Source organism: Macrobrachium rosenbergii, chromosome 43 (genome assembly GCF_040412425.1).
Source record: "Macrobrachium rosenbergii isolate ZJJX-2024 chromosome 43, ASM4041242v1, whole genome shotgun sequence".
NCBI lineage: Eukaryota > Metazoa > Arthropoda > Malacostraca > Decapoda > Palaemonidae > Macrobrachium > Macrobrachium rosenbergii.
This window is the reverse complement of record NC_089783.1, coordinates 14843287-14865482: the sequence shown is the minus strand read 5'-3', so window position 1 is coordinate 14865482 and position 22196 is coordinate 14843287. Positions and strand designations below refer to the sequence as shown.

Below are 22196 nucleotides of genomic sequence, written 5' to 3'. Positions count from 1 at the left end.
TTTCTGCAGGAAGTTTTTCAAAATTTAAATGTCTACATAACCTAAAGCACCACTGTTATAAACCACTGTCCTGACGCAACAAAATTTCTTGAACGAAAAGAATAAAAAAAAAAAAAAATGTTTTTCAACCACTGTGGTATTACAGGACACAATAGGCCTACTTTAACAAAATTTAATGCTGACCAATGCTTGACAAACACACAGAATGGTCTTAGTGGCATATACAGAAATTTATATGACATATTTGCCATATTTGCTTACAAATAGGACAGTGGTTTGTAAAAAAAAAAAAAAAAAAAAACACATTAATCATATACAGGTCGACCATCACTGATCCAGCGTCATTGGGACCTGTAGGGGGCTGGATTAGTGATTTTCCTGGATTATGGACTGACTAGGTTAGAATACACTCAACCCAACAGTTCCAACCTCATCCTACCTTTAAAATACCCTTTAAATCAGTACAAGTTGTTTAATAAGGAAGAAGAAATATTAAATGAAAAACAAATGAAATTCTAATGAAGCACAAGCAAAATAAATGGTACAGGTAATTCTGTTGACTAACACAAGAAAGTTCATCACTGCCACTTCCAAGGTGAAGAGCTGGAATTTGCAACTAAGCACATTTACATGTTAGGTGAAGGGCTGTCAGGATTCCCATTTTCTTCATCTTGGATTTTTTATATATTTTTTGTTATTCTTATTTATATTTTTACTCTATTTTCTCATTTTTATTTTTACAACCCAAATGATAACTGCAATCATATACCTAGTGTACGTAAGAATGCACAAACGCATTACCTGGTGGCGGAAAACTTGCACCAGCTTATTTTGGTTGTTGTTACACTTACACATAATTTTTTTATGTATATTTTAGGGTATTCTCATTTATATTTCAAGTGTGTTTTTTCTTTTTATTTTTGCAATCCAAAAGATACAAGCAATCGTGTGACTAGGTATGTACAAATGCACAAACTCACTCGCTGGCATTGGAGAACTTTCTACAGCTTTTGTTGTGTGTTACACTTTATGATTTTCTTATTTATATTCTATGCTACTCTCATTTATATTTTTACTGCATTTGTTCATTTTTTTACAACCCAAAATGCAATCACATGCTCAAGGGATGTATGTGCGCACACAAGCAGCACCAACAAACAGTGGGGGTCCACTAGTATTTGACGATCTGCTCCCAATGTGGAATGAGACAAAACTTTTAAAATGTTCACTGTCTGCAGAAAACCAGCCTTTAAAAGCTTCAAGTGAGGAATCCACCTTAGCCTGTGGTCAAAAGTAAATCCCAGGAAACAGGCTTCCCCTGTGCAGGGGATCCTTTTGTCCTCTAAGTACACATCAGGATCAGGATGCACTCCATGAATTTGACAAAAGTGAATAGCCAGAGTTATACTAGAAGATATCCTGAAGCCATTCATCTCTGCCCATTTGATAATTTTATTGATTGTCATTTGGATCTTGCACTCAGCTGTTGCCATGCGAGAAGCTGCAAAAAAGACTGATAAGTCGTCCACAAATAAGGTGTACATAATGCCCTGAGGAATGACAGAGGTGACCCCATTAATAGCTAGAGCAAACAGGGTCACACTCGATACACTCCCTTGTGGAAATCCTTCATGTAGTCTTCTTTAAGATAAGGTATTGCCAACCTTGACCTGAAAGACTCGACAAACTAAAAGTACTTTAATAAACAGGCAGTGTTCCTCTTAGGCCCGAGTCAAAAAGATTTTTAATGATCCCATATCTCCAGGAAGTATCATAAGCTTTTTTGATGTCAAAAAATACAGACAAATGATGCTACTTTGATGCAAATTCTTCATTTATTGAATTTTCAAGACAGTAAAACATGTCATGGAGTGCATTTGTCGAAATCCACACTGAGCAGGTGTCAAGATGTAATTTTTTCTAAATACCAGACCAGTCTAACATTCACCATTTTTTTCCATCAACTTGGAAAGACAAGAGGTCAAAGCAACTGGCCAGTAACTGGATGCTATAAACTTGTCTTTTTCTGATTTTAAAAAGGATAATATAAACGATGGTTCCCAAGCACTGAGATAATCACAAGTATTTTCATTTCCTCAAACCTAGCCCGTACTTCCTGAAATACAGTATTCCACTGCAGGCTAGCAGAGAAAACTACTTACTATTGGTACCCCACCAATGAGGAATTCTTTTCAAAATCCCTTGTTCTTTGGTTTTTAATTTTGGAGAGGCAGGTGATATTACCTCCTTAACATTTTTATCATGTGAGAGATCCTTCCCTCTAGGATCCCCTTCTTGTGGTTTTTATATTTTGCTTCCATATGGTTCTTTTGAAGGAACCCCATCAAGCTTGGATGGGGCTTATCAATTTTTGGTGGGTCATGTGATTCCACCACAGCAAAATCTGAGGTGATGGTACTAGTAGTTACAGTGGTAACTGTCTCTGATGAGACAGTTGAACCAGATAGATCAGCTTCCGATGAGGCTAAAGCACCAGCAGATGCCGGCACTGCCTCAGGAAAGGCACAAGCACCCACAAGTGCCAGTAAGTGATGCCCTTTGAGTGATTCAAATTGAAATGAGGTTTAACCTCAATATCAGCACCACCTATAAAAAGTCAAGTTTTTCAGTTTATCATTCTCTTCTCTGGATTCTGCTTGCATCAGAATTTTGTTATTATTCTGGGGAGAGATTTTAGGCCTTCTACTACAACACTTGTTAATATTTCTCTATACTGTACATCAAAGATGTCAATTTCACTGCCTTTAATTTCCATAGTTAAGTATCTATCAAAACTATCATCAACATGCTCTTCAAAGATAACAGTTTTTTTTTTACTACACCCTTTCTTCTCAAATGACTTTTTGGAGAGAGAGGGTTGAAAGGGTGCAATGTCTTAATACTGGAGTAGGGGTAGTCAGAAGAGGAAGCCTTAGAAGTGCAGGGGTTGTCATTACTTAAAGACAAATTAGACAACAGTGCCAGGGGAAAGTTAGCAGATCCAGGGGAGGGGGGGACAGTTATAGTATCATTCATCAGAAAGAGAGGGGGTTAACTAATTGATTGATTGATTAAAATTTATCTGCAATCTTAACTGCAAGGTCATTGGCACCAAAAGTAAAAATTAAAAAGTGTAAAAATAAAACATTACCAACAATCAGAACAAAGATAAAAAAAAAAGTATATAAAAAACAGAGCTCTAGCCCTGCAACAAGGGGCATTAATTGTTTGAGAACATTAAGAAAATACCATATTTGCTCAGGAAATTTTACATTCTCCGCCACTGGCACAGCGAGAGTCGACTTTCCAATGGTCCGCTCCATACCCTACTCATATGGGACAGCACAAAAACAGATATAGAGGCACAGGTGTAAGCTAAAATCACCTGTTTGGACTGAGACCATGTTATATATGGAATCATCCTCACATTATCTGTAATGATGTGTTTCTAGCCAAAAACCGAGTCCTACACCAAGGATCAGCTCCCCATGAATTCTGTGAGCCAACCCTTGAGAATAGTTCCACTAATGAGGTCCAAACCATTTTCAGGTGACCCACAGCTCTCACATAGCTTCGAATGCAAGTCCCCTCACAAAATTATCCCTTCTCCCATCTGTTCTAAACATTGATTTCGACAAAAGTGGAAATTTCCACTTTTATTACTCCGAAGAAAAGCAGACAAACATTCTGATACAGGGATTCCCATTGGTTGTTGATGATAGAAGGAAGGAAGAAATCTTATAGGAGGATGATACGGATAAAAGTCCCAACATTCAGTTGAATCCGCTGCAGGGATGGAAGGTATAATAATGCATTCAATCCCTGCAGTGGGTCCCTTTTTGAGAGATGACATTTTTTAATAAAATAAAGTTTTATATATAGTTACCAAGTAATTACATAGCTATTAGTTTCTATTAACCAGCAGCTAGAATTTTTAAATTCGCGGTAGCGCTACTTTTGTTTTGGCTAGGCGAGAGACCCCGCCCACTTTTGGGGTAAGAGAGGAACCAGCTTAGCAAACGAGCTTAATATGTTTATGCCTTCCAGCCATGCAAGGGGAGGAGGGAGAGCTTCGATCATGTAATTCCTTGGTTTACTTGGTAAGTATACTGTATATAAAACTTTATTTTATTATAAAAATGTCACCACAATAAGCTGTAGGTCCCGTTGCTAAGTAACCAATTGGTTCTTAGCCACGTAAAATAAGTCTAATCCTTTGGGCCAGCCCTAGGAGAGCTGTTAATCAGCTCAGTGGTCTGGTAAAACTAAGGTACACTTAACTTTTTTATATAAGCTACTTACCAAATAATTACATAGCTGAATCCCACATTATAAAGAAATAGAATATTGCTAGTATTAGTTAAAATGCTTGCTGGTCCCTTACCTGTTGAGAGAGCTGCTACAGGAAAGTTCTGCCTCTGGATGGCGCTCATCTCAACGTATAGCGGTGTGGTGGTATAGCCAGGAGTTGCCTGCTACACAGCGGGATTCCTTTGTTGCAAAGGAGTGTCCAATTGCATACAAAGAATAATCAGTTTGCCCCTGCCCTGGGCACGGTACCAGAAAAACACAACCAGAGAATAAATAAAACGAAACACACTCGCCTATAGCCAAACATTACAGCATACCATTAACCAACCACTGTGGATAAAAACTGGTGCACACTCCAAATACCAAGTACCCCCAGGCTCCCCTACGACTCGATACCATGAATCAAGGCAAAAAAATAGGAAGGATGAAAGAAGCTTCCTACACTCCTTCTCCCAACACCATACCAGCAATCGAAACAGGACCCAAGGTACTGCAATTTTCATATTCAGTTTCAATGTCACGCAAATAATGAGATGCAAAAACCAATTTGCATTTCCAAAACGTTGTTTGAATGGTAGAGGCAATAGACAAATTATGGCTAAAAGCCAGGGACATGGCAACTGCCCTTACTTCATGTACTTTGACTTTCACTATGGGCAACGTATCTTCGTCAATTTGTGAGTGCGCTTCTAGAATTAAATCCTTAATGAAAAACACCAAGGCATTTTTCAAAAGACGGCGAGAAGGATCATTAACTGAGCACCAAAGGTTGCTCGACGGCCCACAGATCTTTTCCATTCTCAGTAAATAGTATCTTAACGCCCTTACAGGACAAAAGGTTCTTTCTACTTCGTCCGGACCTAGAGTATCTATTAAACTTTTAATAACGAATGAGCGAGGCCATGGGTTGGCAGGGGACTCATTCTTGGCTAAAAATCTCAAGGTAAATGAGCAGATTGCATTACCTTGAGAACTCACTGACTCTCTTGGCAGTCGCTAACGCTACTAAGAACAGAGTTTTCCTAGTAAGGTCCCTTAAGGAGAGAGATTGCAGAGGTTCAAAGAGTGGCTGCAACAGCCACTTCAGTACCATGTCTAAATTCCAGGCCACTGGCCTATTTTCTTTTTGCTTGGTTGTATCAGACGACTTGATAAGACCAGAATGGTCCTTATTAGAGGAGAGATCTAAACCTCTATGTCTAAAAACAGAGCTCAATACTAATTTGTATCCTTTAATATAGAAGGAAATCACCGATTTCTGCTATAGACGTCTTAGAAGACATGATGTTGTTTCTCCTGCACCAGTCGTGGAAGACCGTCCATTGGCTTGGTAAACTTTGCTCGAGGAAAGTCGTCTACAATGAGCAATAGCGTCTGCAACCGCATTTGAAAATCCTTTCACTCACACCAATCTGAAGACAGTCTGGATGTGGTCAGAGCCAGAGTGGACAGTCCTTGATGGACCCTTCTGAAATGTGGTTGTCTGAGTGGACTGGGTTTTTGAGGTAATAGTCTTGAAAAATCTACAAGAAGCTCCAGCAAATCCAGGAACCATTCTCGAGCTAGCCAGAATGGGGCTACTAACATCATCTTTACATTCCAATGATTTCGGAACTTGTTTAACAATTCTCTCACCATCTTGGATGGGGGAAAGGCGTAAAGATCCATGTTCGACCAATCCAGAAGCATCACGTCTGTCGCCCAAGCTTGTGGATCTGGCGCTGGCGAACAGTACTGGGGGAGACGATAGTTTTTTGCGGTCACAAACAGATCTAGAATCAGTCTTCCCCATAGCTTCTATAACTCTATGCAAACTAGAGGGTCTAGAGTCCGCTCCATGGGGAGAACTTGTCTTCCACGGCTGAGTTTGTCTGCTAAAACGTTGCATTTCCCTTGAATGAATCTGGTTAAGATCTGGGTTCAATTCTGATCCACCCAAATGAGGGCTCTTGCTGTTTGGCAAAGGGAGAAAGAATGAGTTCCCCCTTGTTTTCTTATATAAGATAGGGCCATGGTGTTGTCCGAATGGACTGACACTGTCTTCCCGGACACCTCTGATGCAAACGCTTGCAATCCCCAGTGAATTGCCATCAATTCCTTCACGCTGATGTGCCACTTCATCTGTTCTGAAGTCCACAGGTCTGAAACTTCTTTGTCTCCCAGGAGGGCTCCCCAACCTAGGTCTGACGTGTCTGAATAAAACACTAGGTTGGGGTTCAGAGGGAGAAGTGACTTCCCTTGAAAGAGCTTGTCTCTTGAATTCCACCAGGCCAGATCTTCTTTTATTTCCTTCGTTATTGGAAAAATGAAAGAAACCCGGTGTTTCTTCCTGCTCCTGTTGGCTTTCAGGAAGAACTGTAGGTTTCTCATGTGAAGCCTTCCTACGGACACGAACTGCTCCATGGATGAGAAAGTCCCCAACAGGCTCATCCATCTGTTCACAGAACAGCACTGAAGGGCAGGAAATTTGTTTATTTTCTGAAGGCAGGAGTTTATCCTTTGGGGGGAGGGAAAAACCCAAAAACTCTGAGAGTTTATCCTCACCCTGAAATAAGCTATCTCCTGAGAAGGAGTCAGTTGAGATTTTTGGAAATTCAACAAGAGGCCCAAATCCTGGATGAGAAGGGTCTTGTGAAGGTCCTCTGCATATTTTTCCTTTGACTGGGAGCGAATAAGCCAATCGTCGAGATACAATGAAACGTTGACTCCCATCAGATGTAACCATTTTGCCCTTGGGGCAAGAACGCACATGAATACCTGTGGGGCTGTAAACAAACTGAAGCAAAGGGCTCTGAACTGGTACACTTATCGCTGGAACACAAACCTTAAAAACTTCCTCGAATCCCGATGAATTGGGACATGGAAGTAGCTATCTTTCATGTCTATCAAGATCATCCAATCTTCCAGACGAATGGATGCAAGGACGGACTGGGACATCTCCAGCTTGAATTTGGTTTTCTGTATGTACAAGTTCAGGGCGCTTATATCCAGGACTGGCCTCCAGTCCCTCGATGCTTTGGGGAATACAAACAGTCGATTGTAGAACCCCGGAGATGAGGTGTCCTCGACTAGCTCGACTGCTTCTTTTACAAGGAGAGCTGTCACTTCTTGGGAGAGGGGTGAAAACTTCTCTGAGTTTGCCGAGTACGTCGTCAATAAAACAGGCTTGTTGCACAAGGGGGGTTTTTTCAGAAATGGGATTGAGTAGCCTTCTCTTAGAACTTGGACAATCCAACTCTCCACTCCTCTTGCTTCCCAACACTCCCAAAAATGTAGGAGCCTTGCCCCCACAGGTGTGCGGAGGACTAGATCCTCACTTACGTGCGGGTGGTTTGTAGGAGGACTTCTTCATAGCTCTGGGGGTGAAAAGAGCATTTCTGCAAGGTCTGGGGAAGCCTCTTTGTCTGCCTCTACCCTGAAAGGGCTGGGGTTGGACAGGAGAAACTGTCCTAGGGGGAAAAGCCAGAGACTCTCTAGGTCGTCTCGTTGATTGTGCGAGAAGGTCCTGCGTAGACTTCTGTTGTAGGTCAGTCGCTATCTGTAGCACAGTCGATTGAGGGAAAAGGTGCTTCTTGTCCATAGGCGAGAAAAGGAGTGCGGACTTCTGGGAGGGAGAAACTCCCTTCGTGGTGTATGAGCACCAAAGCTCCCTTTTCTTGAGGATACCCATTATAAAGAGAGAGGATAACTCAAAAGAGCCTTCTCTAATACCCTTTTCCAGGCAAGAGTTGACTCCCAAAAAATCCGAAGAGAAGTCTTCAGGGATATGAGGGCACTCTTCACTTTACGAGCAAGAGCTCCTACTGCCCAGTTGAGAAAGCTGAGCACTTCCAAGACTTTGAACAAATGCTTGATCTGATGGTCCAATTTCGAGGACGAGAACAAAATCTTGGCAGCATTGAACGCCGACCGTCTGGAAGAGTCAACTAAACCAGAGAAGTCTCCCTGGGAGGAGGCAGGCGCTCCCATGGAAGGACCCTCTCCTGTCGCATACGAAAGATATCTTCTCTGCGACAGCCTAGACGGAGTGCAAGAAAAGGAAGCTCCTCCCTACTCCCCCTTGCTTGGGAGCCAGTTCTCCACCTAACGGAGAGCCTTCTTAGCTGAAGAGGACAGTACCATTTTAGGCAGTCTTGAAGAAGGCGTCAGGTTATCTATTATGTACGTCAAAGCTGGAGATGCCGGAGCTGCAGGAGAGAAATGATCAGGAAAAGTCACCAACAGAAAATTGAGTAAAGAGGCGTAAGCCAATGGAGGGGAAACAGGGTTCGCTACTTCCTCTTCCTCTGAAGAGATTGGCGACAGATCCGCAATGGGCTGGGGTACTAATGGGGCATTCTAATTAAGCCCAGGATATTGTCCAATTTGCGCTGGATCGACTGAACGGAAGGATCCAAAACAGAAGGCACAACTGTCATAGCCGGAGCAGGTAGAACCAAAGACACTGGCGCTGCCAAAGAAACGGACAAAATCGGGTGCTTGGAAGCGGAATTAGCCTTGGGCGCTAAGGGAGCGTCCTGCTGCAAGAGGGGAACAGGCGCCAATGGGCGCTTGGGAGCCGATGTGCGCTCGGATGCCAATGGGCGCTCAGGACCCGATGAGCACTCGGGAGTTGATGGACACTCTGGAGCCAAAGAGCGCTCAGCAAAGAGGTGCTCAGGAAACGATGGACACACAATAGATGCATGGCGCTCGGAGGGAGCCACATCAGAAGAAGCACCATGAACCACTGGAGAAGGAAGTTCTGGCGCCACTGAGCGCCAACGAAGATTCAGGAAAAGCATATTGTACAGGCGCTACAAGAACAGGAGTTGGGGGCATGGGCACTGGAGAGCGTTCCGACATCACAACCTGTCTCGGCAAGTCCTCCAAAGCAAAAGATGCGCACTTAGAAGAAGACGAAGTTCTCAATGCCGAAGAGCGCTTCCAAGAAGTAGTATGCTTAGAAAGTAGAACTTGTCCCACTAACATTGGTTGATCCTGGGAGAAATGTTCCAGACTGTCCCAGAAGCTACAGGAAGGAAGACGTTCTGGAGAAGCCTCTTTAGCTTTCTTAATCGGAACAGCAGAAGGTTGAGAAGCACCCGCAGTGCATCTCTTCAGAGGATGAGATTCGCCTTGCCATTGGCACCTAGGACTGGAGTCACTGCTGGAAATACTAGAGGACATTCAATCCACTTCCACAGGGACACCTTTCCAGCAGCGCTCTGTCGTAACCTGGGAATCGGCAACAGGTACGACTGAGGAGGCGACTGCCTGTGGGCAAACCCCACCGACCTCCTTTGGGCTGCCAGTTTGGCTCCTCCCAGGTTAAGGGGAGTTTGCCAGGGACCTTGGCCTAGGAAAACCAGTGGGACAGACAGCCACCTCCTCCACTAACACTTCACTATCACCCTTCACACTCACTTTGTCCATTAGGACTTTAACAGAGGCACCAACTTTCTCCATCGTGTCAAAGAGTAATCCAAATTTAAGATAAATTCTCAATTCAAGGCTGGTAATAAGGTTTGGATCAGGAGTAAGGGAGCCAGGGTGCAGAGTAACTGGTACAGATTGAGACATGGGATCAGGTGGAACAAAGGATAAAGAATCAGAATTATCAGACAAAGATTTTGCCGACACCTGACTAGCTAAAGTCTTCTTACTACTAGCTCTAGCCGCTGCTTTTCTCTTTTTATCCCTGTCTAATTTCGTCAAATGACAATTCAAGGTCTTCCACATTTCTGGATCCCAAGAGATGCACTCATTACAGATCAATTCAGGGGAACATATTTGACCCCTGCAAGAAGTATAGAGAGTATGTGGGTCATAACAGGCTTTAATCAGTCTCGTATTGCAGCCTTTACTGCAATACCTAACACTTTGAGAGCCCGAGTCGGACATGCTGACAAGTCAAGTAAAAGAAAGTCCAAATAATTGTCAAATTCGGTAATACTAGTCTTCAAAGAAAACCTGACAATAACTAACTGTGCCGAAAAGGCTACCATAAAGCGAATACTTCACCAATAATCCAAGATCAACAGAGAAGAGAAATTTCAAAAAACCCCTGCTGCCAATTACTGTAACCACAGCCATCATAAACATATTGAGCTCGTTTGCTAAGATGGTTCCTCTTTTACCCCGAAATTGAGCAGGGTCACTTGCCTAGACAAAACAAAAGTGGCGATACCAAGAATTTCAAAATTCTAGCTGCCGGTTAATAGAAACTAATAGCTATGTAATTACTTGGTAAGTAGCTTATATAAAAACAGTATTACATATATGCTTCTCATAAATTAGTTCCTTATTAAAAGTTGCACCTAAAATTTCAAAGGTTCACTGACATTTAAAACAGTACCATTTAAATGTAAATTCGGATGCAAAGGCAAAGTTTGCTAGATCAACTAACTATCACACTTTGAGTTTTAGAAAGGTTAAGTTTCATGCCCAAAGCCTATTCCACTCATAAATTATATGCCAGATCTCTATTCAAGGATTCTGGAACCATAGACCTAAGTGCAGAGAAGGAACAACAGCTAGGAGAATAGCATCATTGGCTTATGCAATCAGTGTTCTCAAGATACTGACACATGTCATATTGTCACATCAGGGCACTTACAAATTATCTACAGTGAAACTTGGGGTTTCTACTCAACAAGAATTTTTCTTCCCACATACAAATATATTTAGAAAAATACAATCTCTTCATAGCTCAATCAGTTGATCATGAAAGTCTACTCAGATGTGTCAGACACAATCTATTGCTACTGAAGGTAGAAGCACACAAAATGCATGATGTTGTGTCCCTGTCTAGCCGAGTTATATTATTTGAAACTTTCTCCAATTCTGCAAGCTGGTACTTGAAAGTGCCATACTGCTTTCATTGGATTCTTTACAAGAAATTTAATGCAAAATAACTCAATCATTTAGATGGATTCTCGTTGGGGCTAATTGTTGCAGCAGGTCATGTGTTGCCAATGGGGAGGGAGCAAGTACCGTCACCTTCATCGCCATTAACTGCTTGGTGTTTTATCTCTTTGGCACTTATGAGGTGTGGCTCTCCTGAATAATATTTTCTGTGCCTGACATTGCTCCTGAATGTTCTGTCCCAAAACTCACACTGACTACCTGCTGAATACTTACCCTTCCATAGGCCCATTACCTTTGCATCTGGAATTCCTACAGTTTGACTTCTGTTCTTTTTTTGTCTTCAATCCTTCACTGATCTGACAATTCTCTGGTCATGCTAATGAGATTGTGCTTCCTTTGTCTTCCCACCCAAAAGATTAATGGTTTTGTTACTAAATTATGCATTTATTGACCACCAACCGTGAGTAAGTACCCTCTTTCCTTCTCAGCAATCTGGATTTTGATATTTTGGCATGCATAAGGTATGAGGCTAACATAAGCAAGAAAGCCTTGGAAAAAATAATGAGAAAAATAACCATGTCCAATGCACGCACATCACTGATTTGTGACTGAGCCCTAAGGACATTGCTTGGTGTAAGCTAGGGAAGGGAGTTGAGTAGTATAGTAGCCTACACTAAAATCAAAAGTCATTATCAATTATATAAAAATATTGAAAAATCAAGTTATTTCAACCTACATGCACAAACTTACAGAAAGTTTCTTACTGAGAACTAAATAATGGCTTACAGAACTGGGTAAGCTCACATCATCCCAATGTACTTCCTTCCCTAGCATACTTAACCTCCTCCAGGTAAACCTTTCTTTCGTTATTTAACAACTGTATTACCTTTAAAATGATTCGTTTAATATATGACTCAAACAGGCCTGTAGAAATATTACAGGAATGCTTAAGCTCAGCAACATGTCAACCATTTGCCATATCAAGTAGATAACAAACCAAAACAATAGTGACTGTGCCATAATCTTACAGTAGAACAAGGCAACAAAATATGACCAAAAACAAAAAAGTTTCACCATTTCCTGATACAGGCAGTCCCCGCTTATAGGAGGCATCAGTTAACGGCATTTCGGTTTTACAACGCTTGGGCTAATGATGTAGTTAACCAGATTTTCGGCGACGGCGCCATAAACACCGTTTATTACCATAATTGATGATTTTTGGTTAATGGCGATCGGCTGGGAATGGAACCCCCGCCGTTAACCAGGGACTGCCTGTAATTCTAAAATTCTAAAGATAATCTTAATTCCAAAAAGCTCATCTGGTTTCTGCTAATGTTGCCTAATGGAGAAGGGGGAACATGTTTCCATAGATATACGACACTCCTCTACATTTTTTCATCTTATAATCATAAAGATCTAGCTTTTGAAAATGAATTACCCAAAAAAAGTAACTAAATTCTTGTTGCCTTCTGAAAAATAATAAGTCTTTCTTAGTACCCTGGTTAAATTACTTAGTGTATAGCAAAATAATCTACAAATAAATTCCACATATAATATTTTCCTGAAGGAGGGCATCACAAACTGTAAGCACATATCTATCATCCAATTCAAATTTCCAAGCCTTTCAGAATACATTTCTTTAAATCACATTTCTTACCTGCAGTTCTTCTTGTTCATTTATAAGCTTAAAGCATTCCTTGTTTACAGGTCCTAAATCAACGCTCTTCATCTCGTTTTCAAGGATTTCAGGGGTGACATTACTCTCTGGAAAAGAATTACTGTATTAGTTAAGAAGGATTAACTACTTTACAAATTTCTTTAAAACTACATAAATTTTAACATGGGAGTTCTTTCAAGATCACCTGTTCAAAGTACACAGAAAATTAAAGAAAAATTATTTCCAACAAGAAAAAAATAAGTCATCAAATTACTACAAATCTTATCCATGGAGGTAAATACCTCTCAGCACAAAATTTCTGCTCAGCCCAAATACTATACATCCTGTAAATGTACTAGTTTTGCAGCATGTCACGCTTCTTACATTTCATTTGGGACAAATACTCAGAGCTAAGTCAATTAAGGACTTTAGGACCAAATATTCCTAAGGAGCAGCAGCACATTCGCTGATGTCACTAATGCTCTTTGCAAAATTCCTTCAGCCCATGCTACACTTCATTTTGACTTTTACTTTTTCTCTGTTCTAACTAGTACTTTCCCATCAAGCTGTCAACTTCCCAAACAAATCTGTCCAAGTTTTACCTTTTAGTAACACATCCTTCAGGGCAGCCCTGTGACAGTCTAGTAATGCCATAATTCCAAAGATCTGGAATGCCAGGAAGATTCCCAACACTCCAGAAAGTGAGCTGATGCCTGTAAGCTTAGGAATTCTGGCCCTACCCATGTGGCTTGGCAATATCAAAGGTCACTGCCTAGTAAGGCTGGTATTTTACAACTTTTTTTGTATCACCACAGTTGCAGAGATCTACTAACTGTTCAGACGCACATAGTCACTTAAGACATTTCTTGAGAATGAGCATACTATGTGGGGTAGGTTGGGTGGATTATGATAAAAGGCTCTAGTTTGTATACCTAAGAAAAATACAAATGACTTATCAAGTATGACTCCTATGAGGGGAGACAAGTCAGAGGGCAGCAAAAACCTGATCCATAAAAACAAAGGGTTCAGATTGTAGCTCTATTGCCTGGCCTCCCTTGTTAAAAAGGAGGGAAGAGAATGTCACATCTTGTAAATCAAAGCTCAAAGATCGGGTGCCTAACTGTGTAGTCTACGTGCATTTGCACCTGATCCAGCAAATAAAGTACTCAGTCCAAACTACTGCCTCACAGAGAGAAGAAAGAAGGAAGAGAAGCCAGCTACTCTTCCATTCACCTCCAATCTTACACCCTACAAGTACCTTAGGCAAGATGCCTTCTGTCTGAAGCTTGGGTGACTAAACAACTTGTTGCACAGCTACCATAGGTATCTAGGGAGAAGGTATCCAGGGACGTGAAGGCAATGACTCTTAGGCAGAATGAGGTAAGGTGGTCTGATGTCTCTCAACATTTGACTTTATTACCTGTTCTACTGAAAATTTGCTCCAAAATGCAAGGGAAGGTCCTATGCCCCTGAACGCAGGCGATGTTACAATCCTATAAGTAAGGATGGAGGAATCATAATAAAAAGGGAGAATAAAGTAACGGGGTGAAAGATGTCTTTCATGATATAGAGTAATGGGATTGTATGTGAGAAATTTTAGTTAAAAAATTTAATACTTCATAATCAATAATATTTTCATTTAATCCTCTAACTATAACAAAACTGGTCCTACATAATTAAAAAAAAAAAAATCATGGTAACTTACGGAATGAAGTCAGTGAATTCAGAGAATGATCATAATGGCCTTCAGAAGCAATTGACGCAAGGGAATTCATAATTGCTGAATTGCTGATAGAAGTTGTTGAAGGAACTGAGAGACCTGTCAATTCCAAAAAGTAAAATCAACAAACGGGTTGTGAACCGTACATCAAAATTAAAACATATGTTGGTAACAATCATTAACAAAAAATGCAACGAATTATTATTTTCATAATTGATACCATCTTTAAAAGGATGGTTACATGAAAAGACATATCTACTGTACTGTTAAAAATGAATAATAATATAGTTCAGTGAGTGAACAAAATATGCGGCAATGCATCTAAATTTTTGGAAGCCCAAAGGACATAAAGATCAAGAAATTCTGCAATCATCTCTTGACATACTGCAGATTTCACGGTTTTAACATATGCTGTACCTATAAAGCTGACTCACCAGCAAGGATCCCACATCTACAATCTTGGTATAGCAACTTTGGCAAAAGGAATCAAGAATTACCAATCTTTTTGACACTGTACATGACTTATGACCATGGATCACAGTCAAATTACATACTGGTAACTGACTGAACAGTACAGATTTGAACATGTTGCCATTAAAGCAAGCAAAATTATCAGGAGAAATTAAAATACTGTATGTGTAAAAATACTGACCAAATAAAACATCAGTCAAGATGAAAACATGACTAACTTGACACTGAAAAAACATAATACTCTACAGTAAACCCCCCGTATTCGCGTTCTCATGGTTCGCGGACTCACACATTCACGGGTTTCTCTGTGGAACATATTTAGCCACTTATTCGCTGAAAATTTGCCCATTCGCGGTATTTTTCACTGAGAAATATTCACTAATTACTGTATTTTCATATAATTTTCATGAATAAATGCACTTTTTGTGATAAAACTATTAAAATACTCGGGAATATGCATTTTTACAGGGTTTTTCTGTGTTTAAGCTATCAAAATTGGCAGTTCTAAGTGTTTTTAGAGGGGTTTTAAGTATTCGCGGATTTTAGCTATTCATGGGGGGGTGTGGGACGCATCCCCCGCGAATACGGGGGGTCCACTGTATACCATATTTGAGCACAATACCATTAATATCAAACTTATGGAACGGCATACAGATGAATGGACAGTGATTAATTTATGGCCAGAAAACTTTTATGATCCTAATAATATTGGGTAATAGTTTGTAAACCACAAGGGTTTGTATCAATGGTCTTGGAAGGAGAGAGGGACACAAATGCCAGTAACTTCTAAAGTCTGTTCTTATTTGACAAATTTTTAAGTAATATCACAATTTTTAAAAGTAAATTGTATTTTTCCTTAACTATACAAACCTGAGGTCCTTTACATTAGGAATTACCTTCATCGGAGCTGGAAATGGTCATTGAACTTTCAAACAAGGTGGTTAGGCAGTTAACTACCGTCTGGGAGGCAGAGGTACCGCCTGCCCAGATGTAAACATTCCAATTTGCCTCTTGGCCCAGGTTTCAGTTTGAGGGGTGGCATGAGGTGGGCATGAAATGTAATGTAAAGGAACTCAGGTTTGTATAGTTAGGAAAAACACAATTTACTTTAAAAAACTGTGATTTGTTCTGACACGACATACAAACTGTCGGTCCTTTCCATTAGGAAGACTCACTGGTTGGAGGGAGGAATCTGAGCGAGTCTCTATGAACCGACTGGAGTTCACCACAACATGTATTCCCTTCCTGGTCGATAGCGCAAGGAAGGGCAAACTGTCAGTTCATGCAATGTAGGCTAGGAAGAACTTGGAGTCGGTGACATTGAGGCAATCACAAGCATTGGGTTTGTCTTACTGTCATGGTCTCCTTCCCCCCCTTACAAGGGGAAGGAATGGGGGGGTTGCTTCTATAATCCTGAATGGAAATAGAATGGAAGCTCTAGTTGAGTGCTTACCTGTATCGACCGCCAGATCCAGCATGTAACGGCACGTCCGCCCCCTGCCCATGGGAAGAGAGCCAAGATGAGAAGGAAGAGGCCAGTCACTCCACATTCACTCTCGCAATCACAACCGTACATCTTAGGCGAGATGCAACCTGTCCTGTTAGAGGAGCTTGGTAAGCTACACAACTTGTTGAGCAGCCACCACAGGACCCAAGGAGAAAGTGTCCAAGGACTTGTGTGCAACATCCTGAAGGTAGAAGGAAGTAAAGGTGGTCTGTTGGGACACCATGCCTGCCTTCAAAACCTGTGGAGCCAACAAGTTCTTCCAGAATGCAAGGGACGGACCAATGCTGCGGACTTCGTGAGCACTCGGACGAAGTGTAACGGTGTCGTCTTCTCTAGCAGCAGAATAAGCTCTCCTTATCGTCTCACAAAGCCAGAAAGAGATCGTGTTCTTGGACACTTCTTTCTTGGTTGAGCCAGCACTAACGAAGAGTTGTCGACACTCTGGTCAGAGACTGCGAGTCCTCTTCAGATAGTGCTGCAGCACTCTAACAGGACACAGTAGCATCTCATCTGGTTCATTACCAACAAAGTCCTCTAGGGAAGAGATCGTGAAAGACTCGAACCGAACATCAGGGACCGAAGGATTCAGAGTCTTCGCCACAAGATCTGGGACGGAATCAAGCGTAACTGATCCCCATCCCCTCGAGTGTTGAACATCAAAGGAAAGTCTGTGAAGTTTGCCAACTCTCTTCGCTGATGCCAGGGCCAGCAAGAAGATGGTCTTGAGGGTCACATCCCTGTCTGACAACTCTTGTAAAGGCTCGTACGGTGCATGAGTCAGGCTCCTTAGAACGAGAGTCACATCCTACGCAGGGAGCCTGAGATCCCTGGGTGGGGCAACCCCTTCTGAAGCTTCTCATCAGTAGGGAAATCTCGAAAGAAGAGATATCTACTCCTTTTAGCTGCAAGACTAGGCCAAGTGTGGCCCAACAGCCTTTTACAGCTGAAACAGAGAGAAGCTTCTCTCGGCGAAGGAAGACGAGGAAGTCCGCAACCAGTTGAACAGTAGCTCTGATCGGAGAGAGATCCTGTCCACGACACCAACCACAGAAGACAGACCACTTTCCCTGGTATACAGCTGCGGAGGATCGTCTGCGGTACCCGGCCATCTCCACTGCTGTGCAACACAAAAAGCCTCTCTCTCGCAGGAGATGGTGGATAGCCTCCAGCCATGAAGACACAGGGACTGCACTGCCAGGTGACACCGCTCTATGTAGGGTTGACACAGCAGGTTGGGCCAGGGGGGGGAATCTCTCTCGGCACCTTGGAAAGGAGGGCTAGCAGGTAGGGTGGGTGCCACCAGAATCATTCTGAGATTTGGAGTGATCATTGCCTGGTTGATCACTCTGCAAATCAGGCAAAATGAAGGAAAGGAGTAGGCGTCAAGGTTGTCCCATGGGTGCTGGAACGCGTCCTCCGCAGCAGCCCATGGGTTCGGTATGACTGAACAGAAGACATGGAGTTTTCTGTTGTGCCGGATGGTGAACAGATCGATGACTGGACACCTCCAGAGGTCGAACAGCCTTTCCGCGACTTCCGGATAAAGGGACCATTCTGTTCCGATCACCTAATTCTGGCAGCTAACCTTGTCTGCCACGACATTCCTCTTGCCTGGAACATACCTATCTGACAGCTCTGCCAAGTGAGCCACGGCCCACTCGTGCACCTGCATCATCAACTCATGGAGCGGGAGGGATACTAGACCCCCTGCTTGTTGATGTATGCCACTACCGTGGTATTGTCACTCATCAGTACCACGAAGTATCCCATCACTCAATCCCAGAACTCTTGGAGGGTCAGGAAGGCTGCCTTGAGTTCCAGCATGCCCAAGTACTTTACCCTCTGCTTGGGGTTGAGATCTGACTTCTCAAGGTTTACCACAATCCCGAGATCGTGGCACCCCCCCCACCTTCGGCACCAGTCGGGGGAACGCCGCCACTAGCGTTTCCCCTTCTTCTTCTTCCCCTTGCCCCCTTTACCGGATTGGAAAGCGGGCTGAAAGGGGCAAGAGGACCCACCCTTTCTGGAGGAAGAAGGTGGCTGGGTGTTCGCATGGGATCCCTTCGAAGACTGGGACTTTTTAGGGGCTGAGGAAGAGCTAGACTGACCCGAGGGCCTGGCAGCAGTGGAACACAAAGACCCAGAGGTCCTGGCCACTGCCTGGTGAACAAGGCGGTCGCTGTCATCGGCCCAACACTTGTCCACCACAACCTCCACCAACTCTCTAGGGAAGAGAGAGGTAGACCCCAGCAACGGTCCATTCCGTGGGGTCACTGCTGACTCAGGCCCCATGGGCCTGGTGAAGCGAGAAAGAACGGTGTCTTTCCGCTTCAGGACCAGGTTTGCCAACTGGTGGGCAAGGTAGGAGATGGCTCTACCTCCTGACAGGCACGGTGTCCCGAAAGCTGAGTCTTCCCCAGGTACCATAGCCCGAGAAAGCAGCCACTTTGGATACTGTGAATGACCAAAGCTCCTACCAGGAGACTGCCCGGAAAGCTGCCATGGCAGTGGCTTCCAGGGTTGCTGCCTCTTGCTGAGAGAGAGAAATTCTCTCTGCAGTAAGTTGCTGCAATGGAGACCCAGGTCTAGACGTACCAGGTCCGGGTCAACCTGCTTAGTTGGCAATGCCCTCTCTGAGGGCACATAGAAGCGCTTCTGACGAAGCAGAGGAGGGGGAAGCAGCTTGTCCGAGGGGATCGATTGCAGGGAATTGTCCTGCCCAGACACAAGACCATTCACTTGATCGAGGACTACCTCGGCAAGCGTGGACCACAGCAGCCCCACCGAAACCTTGGGTTCCTTTTTTGGTCCCCAAAAGGATTTGAGGCACAAAGGATGATCCACAGATGAGGACGTGGTCCCTTCCCCGAAGTCGTTGTGCTGATGAATCAGTGCAATTACCTCAGCAAAAGTCCTCTGTATCTTGGGGGTGTCTGCATCCTAGCAAAGAAGACCCTCAAATCCTTCCAGGGTGCGGTCCTCCCAATCTACTCTCCCTGTAGAAGGGAGAGCCTTGGCAGACCCCTGTGATCCTTCCAACGCCACGCGGGCGTACAACCTGGTCCATCCGAGGACTGAGCCAGGCACGTACACCCCTGAGGTAGAACTCTGGAGACACGACTCGCCAGAGTTCTTCCTGTCCAACTCATGCCCCCTGGGAGGAGCCCAGGAGGTTGAGGGGACAGGTGAGGAGGATCAGGTGCCCCCACTGGTCTAGCTGGCAGAACCAGCAGTAGCAGTGGGCCGGAAGCAACCACCAACCCACGGTGGTGACAGCAACCCGGGTCGTGGAGAACGCTTTCGCCTCGGCGAAGTGGCTCACACGAGTTGAGCCACGCAATCGGCTCTCCCGAGCCAGGTTGGCCCCACGAACGTGGTCGGGGACTGAGAGGAGTCAAGCCCGGGGCTGGCTGGCAAGAACTTGTGCTGTCCTCTAGACGTGCCCCAGTCTTCTTCGAGGCCGAAACCTCTTGGGAAGACTGAGCAGGGGACCTCTTCTCTGTCTTGCCAGATGTCCGGACCCAAGGGACCGGCGCACCTTCCCGGGAACCTTGCTTGGCACTCAAAGAAGTGCCAGGAGGAAGAGTTGGAGCACCTGTTTGCCCGGACTCTTTCTCCCATCCTGTGCCCGAGTCGATATGGAGAGAGGTTCCTCCAGTACCAGACCGGGGTACCTGGGCCTCCTTAGAGACCCGGGTACTCAGCGCGGCTCGTGAACAAATGTCCGACACAGAAGTGGCCTTAGAAGTGGGCTTCTTCGGCACAGAAGAGGGGGTGCAAACCGTGGTCTGCACGCCCTCAGCTCCCGATACGATTTGTTGACCCGGGGGTCAACAAATCGGTTCCCTGGCCAATGAGAGATCCCACTGCCTTCTCTGTGTAAGGAGGCAGTCCCTTAGAAGTCTCGGTGCAAGACTTCTTTGTGGGGGAGAGACAGGCTTCTTCTTCTTTGGCTGGTGAGCCTCAGAAGAAGAAGAAGAGGTAGCAGACGGTGAGGACGACGACACCCTCCTAGAACTCTTCTTCGACTTCTTCTTCATCATCATCTTCAGGATGGTGCTCAGGTTCCCCATCCAGGAGGGAGCAGCAGAAGACACAGGCGGAGCCAGAGGAGCCAGGGAAGTAAGCGCAACCCAGGTAGTGGAGACGTTGATGCTCGGGCCAGCAGCTACCGGGGCAGGTGGAACAGCGCAGGAGCCAGGAAAGCCGGAAGACAGTGCATGGGTCCAGGGCACGGGTGGAGCATGAGTGGAAGCCAGCCCAGGCTGAGAGTCAGAGTAACCAGGAGCCGGGAACAAGTGTGGGTTGGCAACAGAAAGAGCAGGCATGGAGATTTATAGCACCGATGACATGACCATTCTTGAAGGGCCAGGCAGAGATAATGGGGCCAGGAAGCCAGAGGCAGCAGCACGGTATGGAGCGTGGCTGGAGCGGCAGACACCTGGGTGCCCAGGTGCAAGGCCACTGTCATAGGCAGCTTGCCAAATGGTGTCATGGTGACAGTAGATGTGGTGGATGTGGTAGCTGTGTGGGTTGTCACTGGAGTGCTAGACAGATGGGATACCAGGTCCTCCAATGATGGAATGCCAGGAAGACCCATGTGCAGCCAGGTAGAAGTGAGGTCAGATACCTGACCACCGAGAGACGCTTCCACCACCAAACCTGAGGAAAAATTTGGGTCAAATATGGAAGCCTCTACTCGCTCTGTGGGAAAAAATTCGCCCCCGGAGCAAGGAGAGGCTCCACAGAGGATGTCCTGATCGTCCGCTTCCCCGCGGCCTTCCACACCCGACGAAACTAATGAGGAAGGGGAGGTGGAGTCCTCACCTTAGGGAGAGGCAGCAAGAAGGGGAAGCTTGCCAGGAGGGAGAAACGATCCCGACGGGTCAGCCAACAAGGGAGTCGTTGAGGGCGTATAACCCTCAGACAATGCCTTGGCAGGTTTCCTTCGGTACTGTCTCCTCCCATCAAACTTCGCCCATTGCTCGGCCGACCGACAGGAACAACACTCAGTACAAGGAGAAGTGCAAGAACACACACGTCCTCTGCAGGTGGGGCAAAGGGCATGCGGGTCCATATCTATGGACATACACGCTGGGGGAAGGTTTGCCCACATTCATGTTGTTAACATCAAGAAAAAACAAGGAAGATCCCACCGGGAAAAACAACTCAAAGGTGGTTAGGGCAGAGAGGGAGAAAACACGCCTGCAGCGCACGATGGCCGAAAGCAAAGTTTAGTATATCTTAGTTTAACCAGACCACTGAGCTGATTAACAGCTCTCCTAGGGCTGGCCCGAAGGATTAGATTTATTTTACGTGGCTAAGAACCAATTGGTTACCTAGCAACGGGACCTACAGCTTATTGTGGAATCTAAACCACATTATAGCGAGAAATGAATTTCTATCACCAGAAATAAATTCCTCTTATTCATCATTGGCCAGTCGGAGATTCGAACTCGCGGCCAATAGAGTGGTAGCTGAGAACGGAACCCGCTCGCCCAACGAAGGACTCGGCCGAAAGCAAAATTAGAATGTTTACATCCAGGCAGGCGGTACCCCCACCTCCCAGACAGCAGTTAACTGCCTAACCACCTTGTTCAAAAGTTCAGCGGCCGTTTCCAGCTCTGCTGAAAGTAATTCCTAATGTAAAGGACCGACGGTTTGTATATACAGGCAGCGAC

General features: G+C 44.4%; 1 protein-coding gene across 27 annotated transcripts in view; it reads right to left on the bottom strand.

Moving 5' to 3' along the window:
• The window catches only part of LOC136828590 (zinc finger FYVE domain-containing protein 1-like), a 126672-nt gene that overhangs the window by 49004 nt on the left and 55472 nt on the right, over window positions 1–22196 (bottom strand). For 21 of the 27 annotated variants that reach the window (XM_067086609.1, XM_067086619.1, XM_067086626.1 and 18 more), the window contains 2 exons: window positions 14523–14636; window positions 12818–12924 (listed from right to left, as the gene is read on the bottom strand). In XM_067086609.1, the coding sequence (XP_066942710.1) occupies window positions 12818–12924; window positions 14523–14636 (221 nt within the window). The remainder of the gene's footprint in view (window positions 1–12817; window positions 12925–14522; window positions 14637–22196) is intronic. The other 6 variants (XM_067086630.1, XM_067086633.1, XM_067086631.1 and 3 more) reach the window with 1 other exon arrangement.